The sequence below is a fragment of the Hakea prostrata genome, chromosome 4 (genome assembly GCF_041222555.1).
Source record: "Hakea prostrata isolate BN-2017 chromosome 4, UWA_Hpros_2, whole genome shotgun sequence".
NCBI lineage: Eukaryota > Viridiplantae > Streptophyta > Magnoliopsida > Proteales > Proteaceae > Hakea > Hakea prostrata.
The window spans coordinates 39,296,174-39,316,904 of NC_142603.1; the positions used below are offsets into that span (position 1 = coordinate 39,296,174).

At 38.1% G+C, this 20,731-nt stretch overlaps 1 protein-coding gene across 2 annotated transcripts; it reads left to right on the top strand.

Moving 5' to 3' along the window:
* The first annotated feature begins 1,494 nt into the window (after positions 1–1,494).
* LOC149018844 (uncharacterized) lies at positions 1,495–16,414 on the top strand. 2 transcript variants are annotated; one of them, XM_089152973.1, is made up of 4 exons: positions 1,495–1,699; positions 2,035–3,020; positions 12,205–13,531; positions 13,860–16,414. In XM_089152973.1, the coding sequence occupies exons 2-4, from the start codon at positions 2,943–2,945 to the stop codon at positions 14,339–14,341; spliced, it is 1,887 nt and encodes a 628-aa protein (XP_089009099.1). In that variant the 5' UTR covers positions 1,495–1,699; positions 2,035–2,942; the 3' UTR covers positions 14,342–16,414. The 2 variants fall into 2 exon arrangements, with proteins under 2 accessions (XP_089009099.1, XP_089009100.1); XM_089152974.1 differs by having other exon boundaries at positions 2,081–3,020.
* The last annotated feature ends 4,317 nt before the right edge of the window (positions 16,415–20,731 follow it).

Genomic DNA, 20,731 nt, shown 5'->3' on the forward strand with positions numbered 1-20,731 from the left:
TGGTTTTGGGGGTTATTTTGGTCATCACATGGTTCAAGGGATAATTTGTCCTATTAAATTCAAAAATTGAATTGTACAAATGGTTTTTAACTTCAAGTTAATGGTTGTGACCCAATCGTAATTTAGTCACATTAGACAGGAAGCACGAGTTTCAGTCCAAAATAAGTGGCTCAAATGTAAATGTTTCTGTAGTTAAACTTATCTAGTTCATAGTTGGGTAAAAATAGTGAGCTTATTTAACTTGATGACCTTACCTCACTATTTTTAATCCGAACTAGTCTAAATGATTGTTAATCAAATAATTTTGGCTCAACTTCAACAACTTGCTTGATAAAAAGCTAACATTGAATTCTCTCATGAATCTCTGCATAACACTTCCAAAAGTGTTCATGTTTGTTGTCAATTCCCGCAAACTTTTCAATCACATATTTCGTAGGAAGACCCACCTCTAGTCCACCTTATTGGTACTCAGAGGTGGATCTGCCTCCTAAATATGTGGGGAGAAAATATAAAATGCACACAATCTTCTAGTGTCTGGATAGAGGTATCATTTGTTTGCTAAATAAAAAGGGTGCAAAAAATAAATATGTCAAGCCCACATGTAGTGCCGAGTAGGGGGAGAGTAGAAAAGAAAATGATTTTGTAAAAAAATTACAAATGTGAATCATATTTTCCTTATATTCCTCATTTTTTTCACAAAGTCCCACGTTTTTTAAAAGGGATGGGATGAGAAAAGTGAAATGCCATGTCAACATATTGATTTTCTTTAAATTAAAGAAGCATGTTTGCCCACTTTTCTACTTATTGAACTAAACAAACCATGTTCTGAAATTCTATGGAAAACTTTGCTTTTTCCTACCCATATTTTCCCATTACACTTCAAATTCAGCAATAAACGATGTCAAACTTGTTGTCCACTCTCCACTAGAGAAACTCAAAAATAAAGACACGTGCAAAGATAGATCTAAAATCGAAATTTTATCAGGTTTATTTTTGACTAGGAAATAATCTATTTTCTTTTAGATGAAGGACATCTGTCATTAAATTACATCCAAATGCTAAGATTAAATTAAGATAAATCTTTTTTTTTCTTCTTTATAAATCCTACCTAATCCATTGGATGTCACTTGATGGACATGTGTTATTTATCTAATATGGTCCATTTCCCTATAAAAAATAGACCTTATAAAATTCCATGTAAAATCCTATGAAATAGAACATTCGATGGTAAAAGCCACGTGGAGAGCTTAGTGGGGGAAGCCAAGTGTGGGATCCAACTCCAGCTTCCGTGGTTAGATGTTTCTTCATGAAATTTTCGTTTCAACCTTCTAAATCCCTACCTTATCTCTTCTTTCATTTTAGGCCTCAATTTGACAATTTTATTTCACTTTAACACGTTTCCTAGCCAAACACCCTTCCATTTTCTCTCTCCTAACCCATTATAAATAAGGCTACCTTGTTCGCTCACAATTTTCTCTACCCTTAACGGGGTGTTTTATATTTGCGGAGAGAAGCCGCATCTCTTTTCGTTGCGTGTAACTTCCGAACGAAACTTCATTTCATGATCTGAAGAGCGGAGAGGAGAGGAGAGGAAGAAAACCCATACTCACACAGAAGAGAATGAGAAAAACCCTTTTCCCAATTCGTATCTATCTCTGAGATCTTGTCCGTCTACATTGGCTACTTTGTAGTGGACAAGGTAAATAAAACATTAACAAGAAATAAAATTTTGATAAATTTTTATAGATTTTATCTCTATCTTCTCTCTCGTTCTCTGCAAATGATTGTGGCATTAAAGCTACAAATCGAGCTTCTGGTACTCATGTAATAGAAGCAGAGAGAGAAGCAGGGAATTTGTTTGTCTGTTCTTCTTTTGTCTGGTAAAAATTTGTGGTTTTGTTTCTGTTTTCGTTTTTGTTTTTTCAATAAGGGTGAAAAGAATTTCTTGGAAGATTATGTATTGGATGATTGTAGTTAGGGTTCATTTTTACTTGGGGATGTACTTAGGATTTTCCTGTTGCTGGATTTTTCTAGGGTTTGGTCGGATCAACAGCGCTAATTTTGTGGTGTGGACTGTTAGGGTTACGACCAGGAGAGGTTGCAGAATAAAGACGGTTTTATTTTTGGATCGTTCGGATGTTACCAGAAGTAGAAATATAGATCGGAAGAGGCTTTTGTAAGATTGGGTCTTTCCTTGATCGGGTTTGTGGATTATGTAGCTCTGCCTTTGAGTTTCTGAACCTGGACCCCTTTTGATTCACTGAGTTCGCATTGGGAGATGGTGAAGTTTTGCATTTTTGGATATGGAAGAGGATTGCACTTTAAAACTTGTGTAACCTGGGCCATTGGATTGACAATTTCTTTGTTTCAACGTTTTCGTTGATCTTCTTGCTTCGAGAGATGCTCTTGATATCTATATTTGCTGATAAGGAGCAGCTGATGATTTGTTATTGTTCCATCAGGGGAGACGGAAGAAGATCAGATTATAGTCGACTGTCTTCGTTTCTCAAGAAACCCTTCGGTCTAACATAGCTTCCCAACAATAATCTGCAGCCGCTTTAAAAGTATTACTTTTTCTGTCTCCTGTCTGTGGCAACGGTCAAGCTAGCTAATGCAGTATTTTTTGATACGGCAGATCTGATCGTTATCTGAGCATCAATCAAGCTAGTGCAGTGTTGGTGCGGATTGGGTGATAAAACTCAAGAGGACTGTGTTTCTTCTCGGATAAGTGATTTGAGCTTTTTGAGTTATTAACAAGTTTTGTTGTTAGGCTCGAAGAAGAACATGAGACACAATTGAATTTGGAAATGATTGTGGGGACATGGTGCATGGACGGGATAACAGTTGCTGGTCCGTTCCCTTGGAACAGTTCTATTGTATACTAGGTGAAGCATTTGTGCTGGTGAAAGGAGCGCGAGTTCCTGATTTGAAGATTTCGTGCAATGTCTCGCTGCTTTCCATTTCCACCACCAGGATATGAAAAGAAGGCCAGGACTGACGAAGCAGATATTCTAGCAAAGGTTCTTACTTTTAGGCCTAAATCTTGATGGCTGTTGCTTATTTCATCATTGCTAATTTCTTGCTTCACATCGAACTTCCTATTCTGATTACTCCACTACTCCTCTTCTTTCGAGCTATGGAAAAAATCTTAGATTAGATGACTAGAATCTTTTATTCTATATGCTGGTCGTCTCCCCGTGCTTCATTAAGAATTGGATATTATGAAACTATTGTAATGGGATTCAATTTTTTTTGGCCTCGCCGACAAACACACTGATTTTTTTTTCTGAGTTCATGACAAGAATAACAGCTTTTGCCTTGTGGGTCTGTAGTATTGAGGTGCTGTACTCTCTGATTTAAGATCAAGTTATCTGACACTGGTGCCTTAATTGGGGCATAACTGCTTTCGGGAGAAAGTTCTGGCATCAAATGTACTCGTAACTCATGTAGAGTATCAGCCAAGTCAAGTGCTGGAAAGTCAAGATGGCCATAAGCTTAGTCCGGTAAATACAAGTTTGGCAGGATCATTTTCTGCGATATATGCTGAATATAGCACGGGTAGCTTCAGAGACATCTTATTGGTCTAATGATGCTTCAGAACTGGCTGTTATATGAGGGTCTTCTAGATCGTTTTATGTTTCAATGTTCTGGGAGCCCCTTTCTTATGTATAATATATCTTTAATGTCAAAACTGGTTGCCTGGATTTTGAGGAAATTTCTTAGTTTATGGTGCTTCTTCAGTGTTTAACAACTTTGCTACTTCCCCTTGTGCATTCTGACAAAGTCCCAGGACCTCATCTTAAGCTAGAATCTTTGATTTAGTTTAGGATTTACTTCTCAGTAGACACGCAAGAGATCTGTGGGAGTGTTCTTGTTGTACTTGTGTGGTGGAGTGGTGCTGGAGTACATTGCTTAGGGGGTAAATAGGGTTTTGTGACGTAATATAGGGTTCTTGGTGAGACATTTGATAATACTCCCTACAGATTTCAGGAGTTGTATCTAGTATCAAGCTGCCTTTTCACCTATCAAGTTCTATTTACAATCTCTTTGAGGCCCAGAGAATGCTTTTATCTAGCATACCTTCACATGCTGTTGATGTCTTAGGTCAATAGTGTTTTGGTACAACGATGTTTAGTAACTTTAGTTATTCTTGCAATGTTAGTAATGTAGAGGTGATGCAAATGAAATGCACGACTGGGCTTATCTACTGCAAATAAGACTTGGGTTGAATTTTTTTATGTTAGTCCTCTAATCAAATTCCTGGTATTGGTTTGCAGTGATTGATATCAGTACCATCAGCCACCTTGGGCTTACAGGATCAAAACATGTGGCTCTGGTCTGTTGCTGTGTTTGAAAGAATAGGTATTTGCATTTTCACAATGTTAGACCTTTTTATTGAATACCCATGGTCCACCAAGAAGGATATACAGACCTTTAGAAGGATGATGTCACACTGAATTGTTTCTTTGAGTTCACCAATAGAATAGGTGACCAAACATATATCACTGAAGTGTTCTTCACGTATGCAACTTTGTAGGATTTAGATGTGGCTTTGTTTGCAATCCCAACTTGAAAACAACTCATTAGGAGACAGCATTAGTGCAACTACCACTATTTGATCACCATATTGCATAACTGGGCATTGCACTTTGATTTAGTCCAAAATTGAAGAGGTTCAACTAGGGGTTAGCTTTCTGGGATCTTAACTCAAAAAGCAGGGGTTTAGGGTTTTACGATTTTGAGTAGTTGATTGGGATACATAAGAACTCAGGTTATGTTGGCTGGATGGTTTTGGAGGGATTAGAGTAATGGGGTGTATGGATGGATAGACAAGTTCTTGAGACCTGGGATGAAAAGTTATTGGAATGGGGTGAAACTTGGAGAGACCTTCGCTAATGATATATCGAGATGATACCTAAAGTTTAGGACCGTTCTAATGGTTAGATTGGCATGGATATAAATTGGAAATTTTTGTTTTTTGGGAGACTGAAAACTCAAGGAAGGGGGTTTAAAACCTTGGATTTTGGATGGTATTTTGATGTATACTCTTGATCAAAGAAGGGGATGGATTTTTCTTATGTATAGTGTTGATCCATTGGCTGAGATTGGATGTGTTGTCATTGTTGGCAACCAAAATGCAATGTGTACTAAGAGTGTGTAGCTTGTGCTGAAGTGAAGGTCCTGTAGAAAATTTTGGGTGTTCACTCTATTTTTAGAGGGTGGTTAGCACTACCACAATGGTTTTGAGTGCTTATGAAAAGATTTGAGAGTTCTGGGTGAAGCGAAGGTTCCCTAGTGTGGTGAATTTCATAGGTCACTATATGCAAGGGTCATCTAGAACAAATTTTTGGATGGTCATGCAGTTGCTTTTTGGGTTCAATGTCAACTGGAAAAATATAGTTTCTTGAAGTCTTCTTTCCCGTGCACTTTTCAGATTGTGATTCAGGCATCAAATAAAGGATTTATGGTGTTTCTCATGAGGGTGCGTGATATGGAAGCAAATCTGGACAGTTTGGAGATAAAAGAGAAATTTCTCTTTGTGATGCTGTTTTGCAACAGGGGTTAAAGTATGATTTTGAAGTGTTCTGGTGTTTTTTTGAAAGAAGAATTGAGTCTTAGGGAGGAATGTGTAATTATAAGGTTTGAATGATGCAAATCCAGTGGCTATCAGAAGGCTAAGTATAAGGATTTGATTTTAAGGGTTGAGATTGATGCGCTTAGAATTTTAGTACTCAAAACGGAAAAGATTCCATCACTTGGCTTGTGGTTGGTTGGGAGCATGTATATATGAAGCATTGCAAAGTATTATGATTAAAATAATTCAGTGAATCTTAAAGTTATGGTATAATCAGGCAAGGTTCCATTTAAAATAATCCGGTGAAGTGCACTTCAAGCTTACATGACTTAAAAGATCCAACAGCCTAGATTTGATCGCCACTTTGAAGAGATAATCCACCAGTCTTAATAGTTAGATTCCATATGAGACTCATCTAGAAGGCTTAATCGGACGTTTCCTTTACATTCTTGTTCTTTCTCTTGTTAAATTCAATTTAGGGCGAAACATAAGTGGTTTTTTTTTGGGGGGGGTAATTTTGGTGTGTGGTGACCTAGAAAAACTAGGAGAAGAAGCCTAGAAGCAAGCTGTGTGTGGAGAAGAAGCTTGGAGGATATTTTGATGAAAACATTGAAGAAAGTGGGTGAGTTTCCTATTGTAAGCTCCCTTGTTTGAATTGTTTTACCTTTCAAGTAGTTACTTGTTGGAATGGGTGCTCCATGTATTGAATGTAATGAGAGTGGGTGCTCTCTGATAATTGTATTGATCAACTTTTTAGTAGAAGAGTATTGACTAAATACGAAGCCCTATTAGGGCATCTCTCCATGGACATAGGCAGTTTGGTTGAACCACATAAATTTGGCGTCTTGTGTCTTTGGTTTATTATTTTTTTTGTTGCATATATTGGAGTGTTTTAATGGCTAGGTTTTAAGGAACATAAAAATATAAAGGAAAAAGGGTAATTGGGGATTGAGATTTTGGGGACTAGAAGAACACAGATTATAGGTTTTAATGGCTAGGTTATAAGGACCACAAAAATAGAAAGGAAAAAGGGTAATTGGGGATTGAGATTTAGGGGACTAGAAGAAGAACTTACTGTTCTGGAAGAACTGCCTTGGAGTGCTTTAATTAATCCTTGAACTTACAGAATTTTAAACAATCTTGAGGCTTCTTCAATAGAGATGAGAAAGCTTAGGGAAATCGTAGGAGAGAGATTGGCAGTTAACAACACTGACTCATAAAGCAACAATGTTCAATATATCTTTATTAATTGAATTGTGGGCTTAACTGAACTGGGGATTGAGATTTAGGGGACTAGAAGAAGAACTCACTGTTCTGGAATAACTGCCTTGGAGTGCTTTAATTAATCCTTGAACTTGCAGAATTTTAAACAATCTTGAGGCTTCTTCAATAGAGATGAGACAGCTTAGGGAAATCGTTGGAGAGAGATTGGCAGTTAACAACACTGACTCATCAATGCTCAATAAATTTTTATTAATCGAATTGTGGGTTTAACTGAACAGTCACATCATATATGAACAATTGCGTGATGTGTGTGTGTGTAAACATAAGACAGACTAGAACTAGATCTACAACTATAATGAAACCTAGATCTAAAATTGAAATTTGAGTTACTCTGCATGTCTAACTTCAATTTTCTTATTGGAATTATAACGTCAAATAATACCTAACTAAAATAATTTATAGGTGAAATAAAATTCAAAATAACCTAAACCCATGCTTTTAGCTGCTATCTCCTAAACCTGACCTACACCTAATGGTGCCGGCTTTGGGAGAATCCTTACACCTGAGACTGTTTTAGACTACTGAACTGCATCACACTTCGCATGGGTCTAGAAAATGCTGCTATATGAAGCAAGCATCTAGCTGGTCAATTTACAGCCCACCATAAAAAGGGCTGGATCAGAACTTTTCCAATAAGTATTCGCGAATGAAGACCCAGCCCAAGTTCAATCCCACAACCCTACTCAAGCTCAAGGCTTGTTCCAAGTAATTTTTCCAACCCAAGTAAGGCTGCGTTTGTTTGCTGGAATAATGGTGGGGTGGGAAAAATTCTTGAAAAAAGCAAACTTTTTATACTTTTCCTTTAAATCCTAAAAGTGTGTATTGTTTGGTTGGTTTGGGGTGGGAAAGTTAGAGACAAGTTTCCTTAAATTAAGGAAACTTGTATGGTGAGGTAGCAACCCAACTTTCCCACCCCAAGCCTTTTCAAAACCTCACAAAATATGTGAGACTTTGTAAAAAAATGTGGAAAAGTAAAATGTGGGACCCACAATTAACACTTTCACACTTTTCTTTCCCTTCCTTTCCTTTCCTTCTCCCTCACCCCACTACACATGGGGCCCACATGTTTTTTTTTTCCCACCCCACCTTTGCAAACAAACGCAGCCTAATAGATGGTCTACATGTTTGACTAAGATCCATTCATAGCCCAAAAGTTAGAATTTGTCTAAGCTGGACTTGCATGTTTTTATTATTAAGCATGTGTTATGAATGGTAGTTGATTAGTTGGTGGGTCTTCGTAAATAAAAGAGGCCTCATTTCCAAGGGGAAGACTCATTGCAAGGTAAAGTTGTAGTTGAGTGTATGCTGTCAATTTTGTAATAGTTGTCTAGTGGGTTGGCCTATAAATAAGATGGGCTTTTTTCAAGAAGCGAAACAATTCAAGAATTATCAAAATCTTAGCTTTTGAGACTACTTGTGAGTCTGTCAAGTATGCATTGGTGAGGTTCCTATGGTGAGGCAACTGGTGGGACTCTAGGTTGCCATCTATCCTCTTTATCTCTTCACATCCTTGATCTGCTTGTCTATCATCATCAAGTTTGCCAAGAAAATCAGCAAGCATTATTGTTCTCCTTATCCCACTTTAATATAACCTTCTTTACTTCTCTACTTAATACGAGGGTAACTTTTGTTTCTCTATATACTTCATTAAACTAGATTTGATTTTGGCTGGTAGCCTTGTAGGTTTGCATCACCATGGTGCCAATCGTCATCCTTGGCTGATCAGTATAGAATGAAGAATATAGCTAGGGTATTGTTCCGCATCATCATCATTGGTTCCATCATTTAGTGGTTGCTCGGTGGTATGTTAACTGTCTCAAATTTAAAGGGCTCTACTAGAATATAAGCTACCACGGTTGGGACATTGAGCAATGATATGTCTGTAATCTTTATGTGTGAAACACTGGATGGTTGTCTTTGGAATCATAGAAGCTGAAAGCCAATCAGACCACACCAAGGTGGTTGGTTTGGCCGTGCAAGTGATATGTTAGAATTAAGCCGAGGTGGAGATGGTTGGTTAGGATGGGGAAACTACTCTTGTGGTTTCCTAGTCAAAATTGACCTCTCTTGTGAAGGGGACTGTTGTGTGGAAGTTAATTGCCCATAGAAAATGTGTCTGGAAAATTCATTGATGATACAATTTCCTCTAAATTTCCTTAGATTTGATATCTTGTTGGGGTGCTTCCTCCATGTTAGATAGTCAAGTGGCTGCAAGTGGCACTTATTTGTGGATAAAACCATTGCAAAATTATGTCACTGGGAAAGCTTCGTTCTTCAAACTTGGTGAAACCCAAACCTTAGGTAGTCTTATTACCAAAACAAAGCCTCGTTCTTCGAGCTTGTGTGAAACCCGAAGCCTTGCTACTCTGCCCCTTCAACCAGCGGCATCCTGCAAATTCATCCACAGAAAAAAAATATAATTCGACCACATATTCGTCAACTGACAATCTATCTTGGCTCAGCTGAACAAACTTCAGGTGTACACTCTGCTTTTAATCAGTTAGTTGGATTTTGAGTCCATCACTGTTCACCCTCAGTCCATGTAACTTGCCCAAGGCCTTGAGTATGGTTTTCCTGTTGGTATTTGGTCCACCAAACACAAGTAGCATCTTTCAATTTTCTTTTTGCAAATGTCAGTACCTGGCTTTTGGAGGGCTACACCATCTGAAGAAAATCTTTAAGCTATGAATGCAGTCAAGATGTTTTTCCAGGCTGTGGCCCCGATAAGAATCAGTGATTTATTTTTTATTTTTTGCTATTTTTGTAACTCCTGCATCATATTGCATATAGTGGTGGGTTAGTTGGAGTTGGAAGTTGCTGCCAAGTGTATTGGACTCTTCCCTTTATTTGAAGCTTCTGAACAGCCAATTAAAGCTCATGTAGATTCATTCATAATCTGAATGATGCAGATCCAACACTAATTGGCCTCTCTTTTCGTTTGAAGTCAACCTAGGGTTGGGTGTTGGGCCTTTGTTTAATAGGTTTATATGGTAATGGGCTCAAAAGTTCAGTGTCTAGGATAAGTATGAAAATATTTTTTTATTAATTGCTTTAATTAATGTAAATTATCTTGACTTCAGCTATGGCAGAATAGTCTTTTTTCTTATGTTTTTTATTTTAGGTTTAAGTGTCCTATTCTAAGTAGATTAGTTTCTATTTTGAGCTAGTTTCTTATTCTGCTTTATAGTCCAGCTTAGAGTCCTGGTAGATTAGGACTTCACCATAATATGTATAAATTAAGTCCCTCCACTCGATGGGAAGGCACCCAACTTTGATTTGATTGATAAAGCGTCTCAGTTCTAGTATTCTTTTGTGTTTGTTAAAATTAGAAGGTCCAAGATTAAAGAACAACTGAGGTCTATGTTGAAGTCAAGCCTAAATTCTTGCTTGCTGAATTGACAGCTTAAACTCGATCTACATTCAATCCAAAGTTTCACAAGGTTCCCCATCGAGGTATCTGGCTATGCTGTGGGCACATTAGTCCTTTACCAATCTCAGCATCTGTATCTAGCAACATCTGATAATAGGGCAATGTAGCAACATTTGTTGGGATATTGTCAAATAACGACCACTTACCTCCACAAACATACACCTCACAGTACCCCACATCTGCTTCAGTTTACATTGTTTGTCGATCTATTTTTTTTCCCTCCTTTTTTTTTCCAATATAGATCCTGAGATCTTGCTCTAGTATTCAGTCCCAACATTGTGGTACCATTGGAGGTAAAAGTGGAACTGCCTACTGCTTGGTAATCTCCTTAGGGGACTACAGGCTGCCTCATCACTGTGGCTCAAAGCCCTATCCCCATGAAGTTGAGGCAATGATGTGGCAAAATTCAAGCTGTATGCAGTGTTTTCTTCTTCTCCAAGTTAAAACAAACACAGCTGGTGAATTCAACGAGAACTCATGACACATGTGATCTTTGTATCATTCTGCTGTTATGATACCAACATCTTTCTAAAACTGTGCTCATCTTCTATGTAAACATATATCTCATTCTACCAGTTTCAAAATTTCCAAAAATTGTGGGTGATATTTAGTGGAGAATGTAAACTGTGAATCTGAGTTTTGGTTTGCCTCCTGTAAAATAAGATTTAAGTCTATTTTTTATCTGCATCACTTTATCTTGCAACCATAGTTGGGCCCTGGATAATTGGATCATATTATCTAGTTGATTCTGCTCAGACGTACAGAATGATTTAGTACTAAATCAAAAATGGAGAGAGGAGAAAAGGTTGCTATTAGTTGTATTATAGAACTGAGCATTTCAGGATGACTAATTTGCTGCTATATCTTAGATGGATGGTTATGAGTCAAAAAGTCTTAAGTCTTTGGCTGATTTACATTTGACAGTCATAATAATGTTCGACAAAATGAATTTCATCTGCGGACAAAAAGTTTATAAGTCGACTATGGAATTTAATGGTTGGCTGAGGCATTTAGAGTTGGTCTAGGAGTTGCTCTCTTAAGTGATAAGCTATGAGAAAGTCGTTTGAGGTGGCATGGCCATGTTCAACGGAGGCCTATAAATGACCATTTATGGAGAAGTGATATAATTCAAATTGAAGGAACTAGAAGAGCTAGGTACAAACCTAAGATAACCTTAAGAGAAGTGGTGTGAAAGGATATGCATGGCTTAGGCTTTGTATCTAGCATGGCCGCAAAGAACTGATTGGAGAGCAAGAATCCATGTAGCGATCCCATTTAGTTGGGACAAGGCTTATTGTTGTTGCTGATGAGGTGTTTATTTAAAACTGTGCAAAGCATACACTCATTGTGTTATAAATGGTAGTGTGGAATAATAAGTCAGATTTTTGAGTTCCATTGTGCCCTTATTGTGTGAAATCTGCTAAACACAGTGTTTGCTTGTATTATGTCTTCTATCTTGCAAATTTTAGTGATCCATTTGAAAACTTTTGTTGGTGGTAGGGTTTACATTCAATTGCTGATGGGGCATTTTATGAGGTATATCAATGGATAATCCACAAATATGCGTAGAGCTATTCTCTGGAATATCATATCAAATTTCTAAGTAACCACTATATTTATTTATTTTTTTCCCCAAAGGGTACTTCACAATCTTACATCTTTTTTAGATTATAAATAGTGTTAAATGGAAAACTACTTTTTGTGTTGTGTAATTAGCCATAATCTTGATTATTCTATGACATGAGTAGGTTTTTGATACAGTATTTTGAGATATGAAACTTGTGAATCTCTTTTTCTTGTCACAGAAATTTAGTCAGTGTTGGGCATCCTATTCATTCTTTATTTTTTGGCATGTATTAGTGCTTAAGATCTTTAGGTGGAAATTCATTGCATCTGACTGAAACATGTTTTCCAGGAGAAGCAGAAAGAGAAGAAACATAAGAAGGAGAAGAAGGACAAGGATAAGAAAGAGAAGAAGGACAAGGAGAGAAGCAAGGATAAACACAAAGAAAAGAAAGATCGAAAGGAAAAACACAAAGACAAGAAGGACAAGAAGGACAAGGATAAAGATAAAAACAGACCCTCAGATGAGAAGCATAATGAAGGGCGACATGAGGTCAACAATGGGGAGAAGTTTGATAAGAACGGACAGCAGGCTGAGGAAATCAAGGGTTATAAACTTGCCCCGGAGTTGGGCTGGGGTATCTCAGGTGCAGAAAAAGGGTCAGGGGTCCAAACAGTTGAGACCTTCACTGTTACAGATCAAAGAAAAGCAGAGGGTTTGGCTAGCTCGGAAGCTAAAGAAAAGAAAAAGGTTGGTACAGATAAAAAAAGAGATGATTTGGGGATGCCCAGAGTGGAGGAGAAGGCTTTTAGCAACAGGGTTGTTGGGAAAGAAAAGATTAAGGATTCTAATTTTCTACAAAGAGATGAGGGGATGGCTAGATTGGTGGAGAATGCTGTCAGCTGGGCTGAAGGGAAACAAAAGAATACGACCAGCACAGATCAAAAAGGAACCGTGGGAATGGCCAGAGTGGTGGAGAAGGATTTTAGCAATAGGGATGAAGGGAAACAAAAGAATAAGGGTGGCATCTTTCAAGAAAGATCTGAGGGGATTGCTAGATTTGCGGAGAATGCTGTCAATTTGGCTGAACTTAAAGAAAAAAGTAAGGAGAAAAGTGATGATAAAAAGGCTGATCTACAAAGAAATAGAGATGATGCGGAGAATGCTGTCAATTTGGCTGAACGAAAAGAAAAAAGTAAGGAGAAAAGTGATGATAAAAAGGCTGATCTACAAAGAAATAGAGATGATGAAAGAAGTTCACGGAATACAAAATTCCAGAACCTCACCAGGATGGATCAACAAAGAGTTGAAGGAATGGGCAGACCAACGGAGAAGGATGCTGAGAAGAGACTGGAAGGGAAAGAGAAGAAAAAAAGCAAGGAAGGTAGTGATAAACAAGGGGATAAGCACAAGGGCAGAGATCGAGAGAAAAAAGGCAAAAGAAAAGATAAAGACAGGAGTAAAGAGAAGAAGGAGAGGGAGAAGGAGAAAGCGAAGGAGAAAAGCGAAAAAAAGAATGGGGAGCAGGATAAATTAAAAAATAGCAGCAAGGACCCTACAAGCACCGTCAACATTAAAACATCAGCCTTAGACCTTTCCGAGGAGAATGAACAGAGCTTTGATGCCGATGGAAATCTCAGGAAAAGGAAAGACAGAGACACAAATGGGTTTTTACATGGTGAGTTGATTTATGTCCTGCAGCACAGTACTAGTGTACCTTGGTTTCCATCTAGTGGTTGGAAGCACATATTAGGCTGTGCAAACCCATCCACAGTTGGTGTTAGACACATTGCAGTATCTCTTGCTTGCTACTCAATACAATACCAATCCTTTCAGTTCTTGACTAGTGGGCTTTATATTTCTGAAGCCCAATGTTCCTGTCATTTGATTTGTACTTTTCTTTTTGAGGTATAAAATGATATGTTCATATTTCCTAGCTTTCTTGTTATCATCTGCTTAGGCTAATGAGCAGTTTTATCGTCCTCCTTTTTAAATCTTTTTTACAGGGAGTGACAGTCGGCCTAATAAATTACCAAGACCTGCCTTCTCTCATCAGTCAACGGTGAATGGGAAAAAAATTGATCCAAGCCAACCTGCTATTGAATTTACTTCTCATAGGCAGGGGGTACCCAATAACTTTAAGGCAGAGATTAAGGAACACAAAGTCAATGGTGTAGTAGAAGTTCAACCAGCATCCTTTTGCTCAACAAAGGAGATCCCTGCAGCACAAGCAAATGAGAATGGTGAGGCTTTGACAAAGCCACCACATCCTGATTTGAAGTATCTAAGCCAGATACTTTCGGTGCCCAATATGGAGGAATGCTCCCAGTTTGATGACCAGGAATGGCTGTTCAGCAATGACGGTCTTCAATCGAAGAAGCCCAAGGTGGGATCTTCTGTGGTTGATGAGACCCCACAGGTGTGGGCAAAAGCTCTGCAGATAGAGTCAGCTGATGTTTGTGCTCTGCCATATGTCATTCCATACTGATTGAACATTAGTTGGTCTTAAGCTTGGATCTGATGCCTTCCGACAATTTCCCCATAACAGCAGTCCCTGCAAGTACCTTCAGCGTGGCAAAGCATCAGTGGTGTCTAAAGATGGGTTGTTGGTTTCTTGTGCTGCTTTATCCTTTTAATATACTTCCTGTCCTATCAGGTATGGGTTTCACCAACATCCCATTGCAGTAAGTATTGATTGTGTGTGACTACGTTGTGCTGGAAATGTTTTATATGGAATCAAATCTGTCGCACACCTTTCATTGCTTGCCCCATTAAGTCAGTGCATCTCTGCAGGCTTGGCCTGAGGAACGAGAGAGTGAGAAAAAAGAAGGGGGGGGGGGATAGGTGGTTTGGTTTTACCTCACCTGTAAGTACTAATCCATCAGAAGCTTAGGTATCACCAGCAGATAATTTCACATACTGGGAGATCCTAAATGCCCCCAAGTTGATTGAAGGGGGAAAAAATGGGGGTTAAAAAGATGCTAAATTGGTGCAATCGTATTTTTTGTTTCCTCAAGCTAGAAGGCTCTTCTAATTGACAGTGGGAAGAGAAGCTTGGGGTGGTTTTTCTTGCATCACCACAATTTTGATTTGTACCATATATAAATCTTATTTATAAGAAATGTACAGTAGCGAGAAAAAAGAAAAAGAGGCATTTCCATTTGGGTATCCTTTATAGTATTCCTCTTGCTGTTCCCATTTTGCATGCAGATCTTTTGATTGCTTTGAATTGCCCATGATTTCTCACTCCAGGTTTGCTGGGGGCTTCTGAGGCATTTTCTGTTTTACTTGTTTTCGACTGTCTGTACTTGTACTTGGGACTGTTGGTGCAAAACCTGGGTCAAGGTCATTCATGGTGTGTTGGAAAGTGTTGTTTCTTAAGCATTCTTGATGCATTTCACATTCAGTGAGTTGGAACCACATCTGAGTCTTTATGGATTACTGATCCCTCTTGGTTGAGAGTGCTGAATCAACTGTAGTGGTAATTTCTAGGGAGAGAACAATTAGCATAGAATTGCTCCACATATCCATAATGGCTCAGACCGAGACTCTGTATTTCATGCATCTGCCAGCCTTCTTGCCACCCCTGAAGAAGAGTGTGGATCTCTGCTTCCCAAAAAATTGCCAGTATTCTAAAAAGCTGCTTCCAGGAAAAGGATGGTTCCTCCTCTTGAAGCTCTAATTCATACTTCCAGTTTTCCCTATGGAGAGCATATCATATCATATCATGTGTAAATGCCTTTGTTTAAGCAAGTTTGATGGTTTAACCAATTCAAATCAGACTTGTACTCCTATTTGTCCTCAGCTGTAGATACTGGTATTTCTTCTATTGCTGCTGTTAAGATGGTTGGAGTCGATTGAGCGAGTGTCGTTAGATCATGATGTAAAGTATTCCACGATACCCTGCGATACTATATGATATTAGATTGTGCTAAAATATATTGGCCAGTTCGATATAATATTTTACATGAGTCGAAGCATCTCTTAGAATTGCTTGGTTTATCTTTGCTCCAAGTTCTATCTGTGACTTCGGAATATGAAAGAAGAGACTAACATAAATCTTGTATGTTGACTAAAAGGAAAAAAGGGGGAAGAAAATAAAAAAAAAGAAAATTGTTCAGGTATTGGGCAAAGTTGGGTATAGAGCTTACCCATAGATCAAATTTGTTGAAACTCCATTACCCACCTTGCTGCTGACTATGAGTTTAACTGCACGGTTGTAACACTTTTCTTCCCGATCTAGTAAGGAAGTAGCCTTAATAATCGTCGGTTCAGTACCCTTGCCATTGTGAATTAGGTTGAGTTAATCCTCTTAACTTAATGGTTATGTGCATTAGGCTGAGTGAATCCTCTTAACTTAATGGTACGTAATGATTCTTACAAAGACATCTTTTGATATAATGGTGCGTCATTTTTAAATTATTTTTGAAAATTCCTTTATTCTCTAATTCTCATTTTTAGTCGGAATGACAATGGACAAAAAGTGGGTGGTAAATTCTAAATAAGATCTAAGATTTAGAGTTTTATACTTCTCTTATATTCTCTATCATGAGAAGTTGAAAGTAAAAATGTAAACAGATTGGATCTGGATCGGATAGTGGTAATTCCATATCTATTGAGCCTAGAATACCAATATATGGTGAAGGAAGACATCAAGACATCATGGAATCATGGCAGGAGAAACCATGGGTGTTAAGTCTCAAGTATTCACCAGGACACTAGCAATGTATCTTGATTTCACCTTAAAACCTGAAACTGAATGGTTTCAAGGCATCCTAGAATCATGGAATGCTTTTGTGTATCTTGAAGGAGAGGGTGTTCGACATTTTATTTTGGATTAAAGGTGTTCGTGGAGCATTTGGGTTGCCTAAAAATCTAGAATTCTTCAGCAACTTCAAGAATATTTTACCATAATTCATGTCTATCTCTAAAACATATTTCACAGTAGATTTTTTTTCCCCGGTAAGAAAAGTCTAAAGAACTTAGGTAGTAGGAAACTAGCTTTCAACACAATGACTAAACATAAGAAATAAAGGGTCACACTCATCTAGCGTGTGAATAAATGAGAGGCCATTTTCACCAAAATATGTTTTAAGGGCAGTTTCATCCATAACCACACCAAAAATGATCCGACCAATTTCTCTCGTAACAGTATAGATTCAGAATGTAAGGTTAAATCCTGCTGTTCACAAGGATTAAGCTTCCCATAATAAGTTAATGTTGTACAAATACCCATTTGTCATAACCCTTTCTGGTAACTTGGAAGGAGATTAAGGTTCCTAAACTTGCTAAAGAATAGATGCTTCTAAGAAATGAGCTACAGCAAGGCAAGTATATTTATGGTAATCTAGGCTTGAGAACTGCAACTCAAATGAAAATATGATATTAAAGATGAAGAGGAATTGACATCTCTAATACATTAGCTTATTAAGGCTGGTTCACTGAAGCATATCATCCTTTGTTAACCAAATGTTAACCATCTGAAATGGAAAGAGATTGATCATAGTTGTTGACAGCGCCTTTGCTGCAGCAACTTCCTTTGTTGACTAATTCAAATAAGTGTACATCAAACAAAAGCTCGGATATGCAACATCCGGTAGCAACCTCAGGATTCACATTTTCTTGAAAAATTTATCCCCTTTCTTACCCACTGCAGTCCCTACAAGGTCTGACTTAAGTATACATTGGGAATCTGGTCTCCATTGCAACTCCTTTAGAACTGAAAATGTGAAATCCAGCCCAAACCCTAACCCGGAAACCCATTTGTTTGTAGGTCCAAAGACCTGAAGTGAAGGAAGAAGGCAATTGTGGGTCATCTCAATGGAAGACATGGTGTTTGATCCAAAACCCACGAAGATTGATGATGGAGTTCCCTACTTGGAACCTTGTCTGATTTGGAGAAGAAGTTGCACCTTGGTGTTGAAGAGCTTGGTTGATGGTCTTGAGGCCTAGTTGGATATGTTTTGGAAGGTCCCTCAATGCTAGGTAAGTTGCTTGTTGAGTTAGGAGAAGTCCCATTGAAAATTTTGAGATTTGGAGCTTCAATTCCTTGTTTTGGGCTTGTTGTCAGCCTAGGGAGATTGCCTGGGTCGACTGGGCCAAGTGACCCAGCCAAGCTGCCCACAGTGACAAGGGCTTAATTGTAAAATCTTTGATTTTAGGGTTTTGATGCTCTATTTAATAGAACTACGTGGTTTTCAGCCCCACTTGTTTCTAAAGCCTCTGGAGAACGTGTGAAGCCTCTCTTAAGCCTTCTCATTGGAGTTGTGGAAGATCCTCTTCGAATCCTTAAGCTTTTCGGCGTATCTTCTTCATTAAGGTTGGTGATCACTCTTACTATTCTTTCATTGATCTATTCTATTATTGGTTCTTCTCATCTCTGTGATTATAAGGAAGGTTTTGTATCATTGCAAATACCTCTTCCTCAAATATCTCCATTCACTCCAATGTTTCTATGATCTACACAACTTGATTTTATGATGAGATCTTGTGAGATTTTCATGGATGTGTGCTCATGCAATGTTTTTGATTTCTAAAGCATGCTAGATTCATTCTTATGATTATTTCTATCTAAGATCTACTGTTCTTTTCTTTCTAGAGTAAATTCTCATTCTCTCTAACCTCTCCGTAGAATTCACGGATTGATTTTCGGTAAAAACCTAATTTTTGATTAATTTAGAATTCTATCCTTTTGATCATTATTGATGCCTAATCTATGCTAGATAGTCTTAGACTACTATTCTAGAGTTTCCCTTAAAATTTCAGAGGTGTTTCGAATCCCGAAAGTTGAGTTTCGGATCAAATTTGGAGTTTCAGTCCGTATTGTACACTGGGGTTGATTGCCCCAAGCTGCCTAGCCAATCTACCCACAGTGACAGTAGCTGAATTTTGATATGTTTTGATCCGTTTGACTTCCGATCTTCAAGGGTTTGTTCCTAATGCTTGAACTATGTTTGTTTAGGGTTTATTTGCTAACCTTGGACCTATCCTCATTTTTTTCTCCGGAATTCTTCAAAATTAATTAAGGTAAGGACGGTTGATTCTTAATAACCTAAAATGCATATTTACTTGTATTTGATTTGGATTGCATGGTCATGCTATTGTTCTTATATTTTCTTATAATTATATTACTGTTGTAAGTACTATAACTACAGTAGGACTTGTTCATGTAATTCAATTATCATTTTGATCATGTATGAATGGGTATTTCCCTATGTATTGATTTATCAGTTGTACTTGTGAATGTTTGATTGAGAATGTGATTGCTTAAGTATAATTGGGGAATGGGAAATGTCCTTTTGACATTTCTGTCTTTGGACATCAGTGGAGGTGGTATGGGATGCTTTCTGATGATGCCCCTTGACTCTTTCCCTGATTATTGGTTAACATAACTAGGGCTTGTCTAGCAATGTTTGGCTAGGATCACCTTGTTATATCAAACCCGATTCGGAAGGGTATTGAGACCGAGTAACCCGTGGCAACAATGGGGATTTGTGGGCACTCAAGAACGGTAACCAACCGTGAGAGGACATGGATCACATTGTGGGGGCCATTCATTGGTAGGGTTGCAGTAGTAGGCTTGGGCTCATGGGCACTCAAGACCAGTAACCAATCCGTGAGAGGACATGAGAGTTTTTCGTTTACTATTTGTGGATGATCAATAGGGTTCGTAGTCCGAGTTGGTTGTAGCCATAGAATACGTTGACTCTAGTGAGAAAGATATCGAAAAGGATTACGAGAGGCAAGGAATGGAAGTATCTAACTCTGACTTGATATAACTAAGTAGAAGATTTGCATTGGGCTAAGTTTAACCTTGACATGCGCCAATACTCAGACCAATGGTGATGTGAGAGAGCGGTGAGCTAAACCCTAACCATGGAATGTCTGAGAGGGATGCAGGACCTAATTACCACTGGAGAACCCAAGATACCAAGATGGTTAAGGGAGAGTGATTTGAGACCTACCTAGAGGAGTATGGTGCTATGACTTAAAGCATGTCTGCCAATAGAGACCAACATACATAGAATTAGAATTATACTTGCATGTCTGTTTCATATCATATTGCATCCTTTATGTTTTGTTATCATGCTATATTGTGTTATTGTGGAATGAACTACCTTGTTGAGTTCTTTTGAACTCACTCCTTTTTGCAACAACTTTGTTAGATCTATCTACAGGTGTTGATGACTATGAGAGCCAATTTTGTGAAGCCCAAGCAGATGACTCATATGGTACCCAAAGTACTGGCTATTGTGACTATGTCTGTGAAGACTACTAGTACGAAGCTAGACCTTATCAGGATTAGTCCGACTCTAGTGCTTGTGTGTCGGCGATGGGACAATCATCTTTTTTACTTATGGACAAACTATTTATAGATTTGAAGAAACATTAATTTAGATTTTGGTTACTTCTTTTCTTTCCCGTTTATTTTGGGAATCGGTTGTAATCTGCTTTCTAGTCTTGATCTACATTTCTGCTGTTATTGTCAAGTGATTTTCCGCTACACTATACATTTGAGTTATTCTATTGGTATCATTTTTCCACACTTTGATTATATTGTATATTCTCTTGAATCTTATCTTGATCTATTAGTTAATATAGTTAAACATTGATTTAGTCTTGTTATTGATTATATTATTGTAAATGTGGGAGGTTGATTTCCTTGATATTGATCTTTGGGGTTGTGGATCACACGCTTGGGTATGCTAGATAGGGTACGGCTGGGTGGATGTGACAGAAAATAAACTGGACAATGTGGGAGTGACTTCACTATCCTTTATTATTAGGGTCTAATTTGTAATTTGCTTTCTTCTTGGACCATTGGGTTGGGCTTAGCTTGAACCATCGTAAACCGGCGCCAATACTACTGGTTCAGGCT

Coding starts and splice junctions, on each gene's coding strand:
- LOC149018844 (XM_089152973.1), top strand. CDS start 2,943: ATGTCTCGCTGCTTTCCATTTCCACCACCAGGATATGAAAAGAAGGCC. Junction 3,021..12,204: donor AAGCAGATATTCTAGCAAAG/GTTCTTACTTTT, acceptor CATGTTTTCCAG/GAGAAGCAGAAAGAGAAGAA. Junction 13,532..13,859: donor CACAAATGGGTTTTTACATG/GTGAGTTGATTT, acceptor TCTTTTTTACAG/GGAGTGACAGTCGGCCTAAT.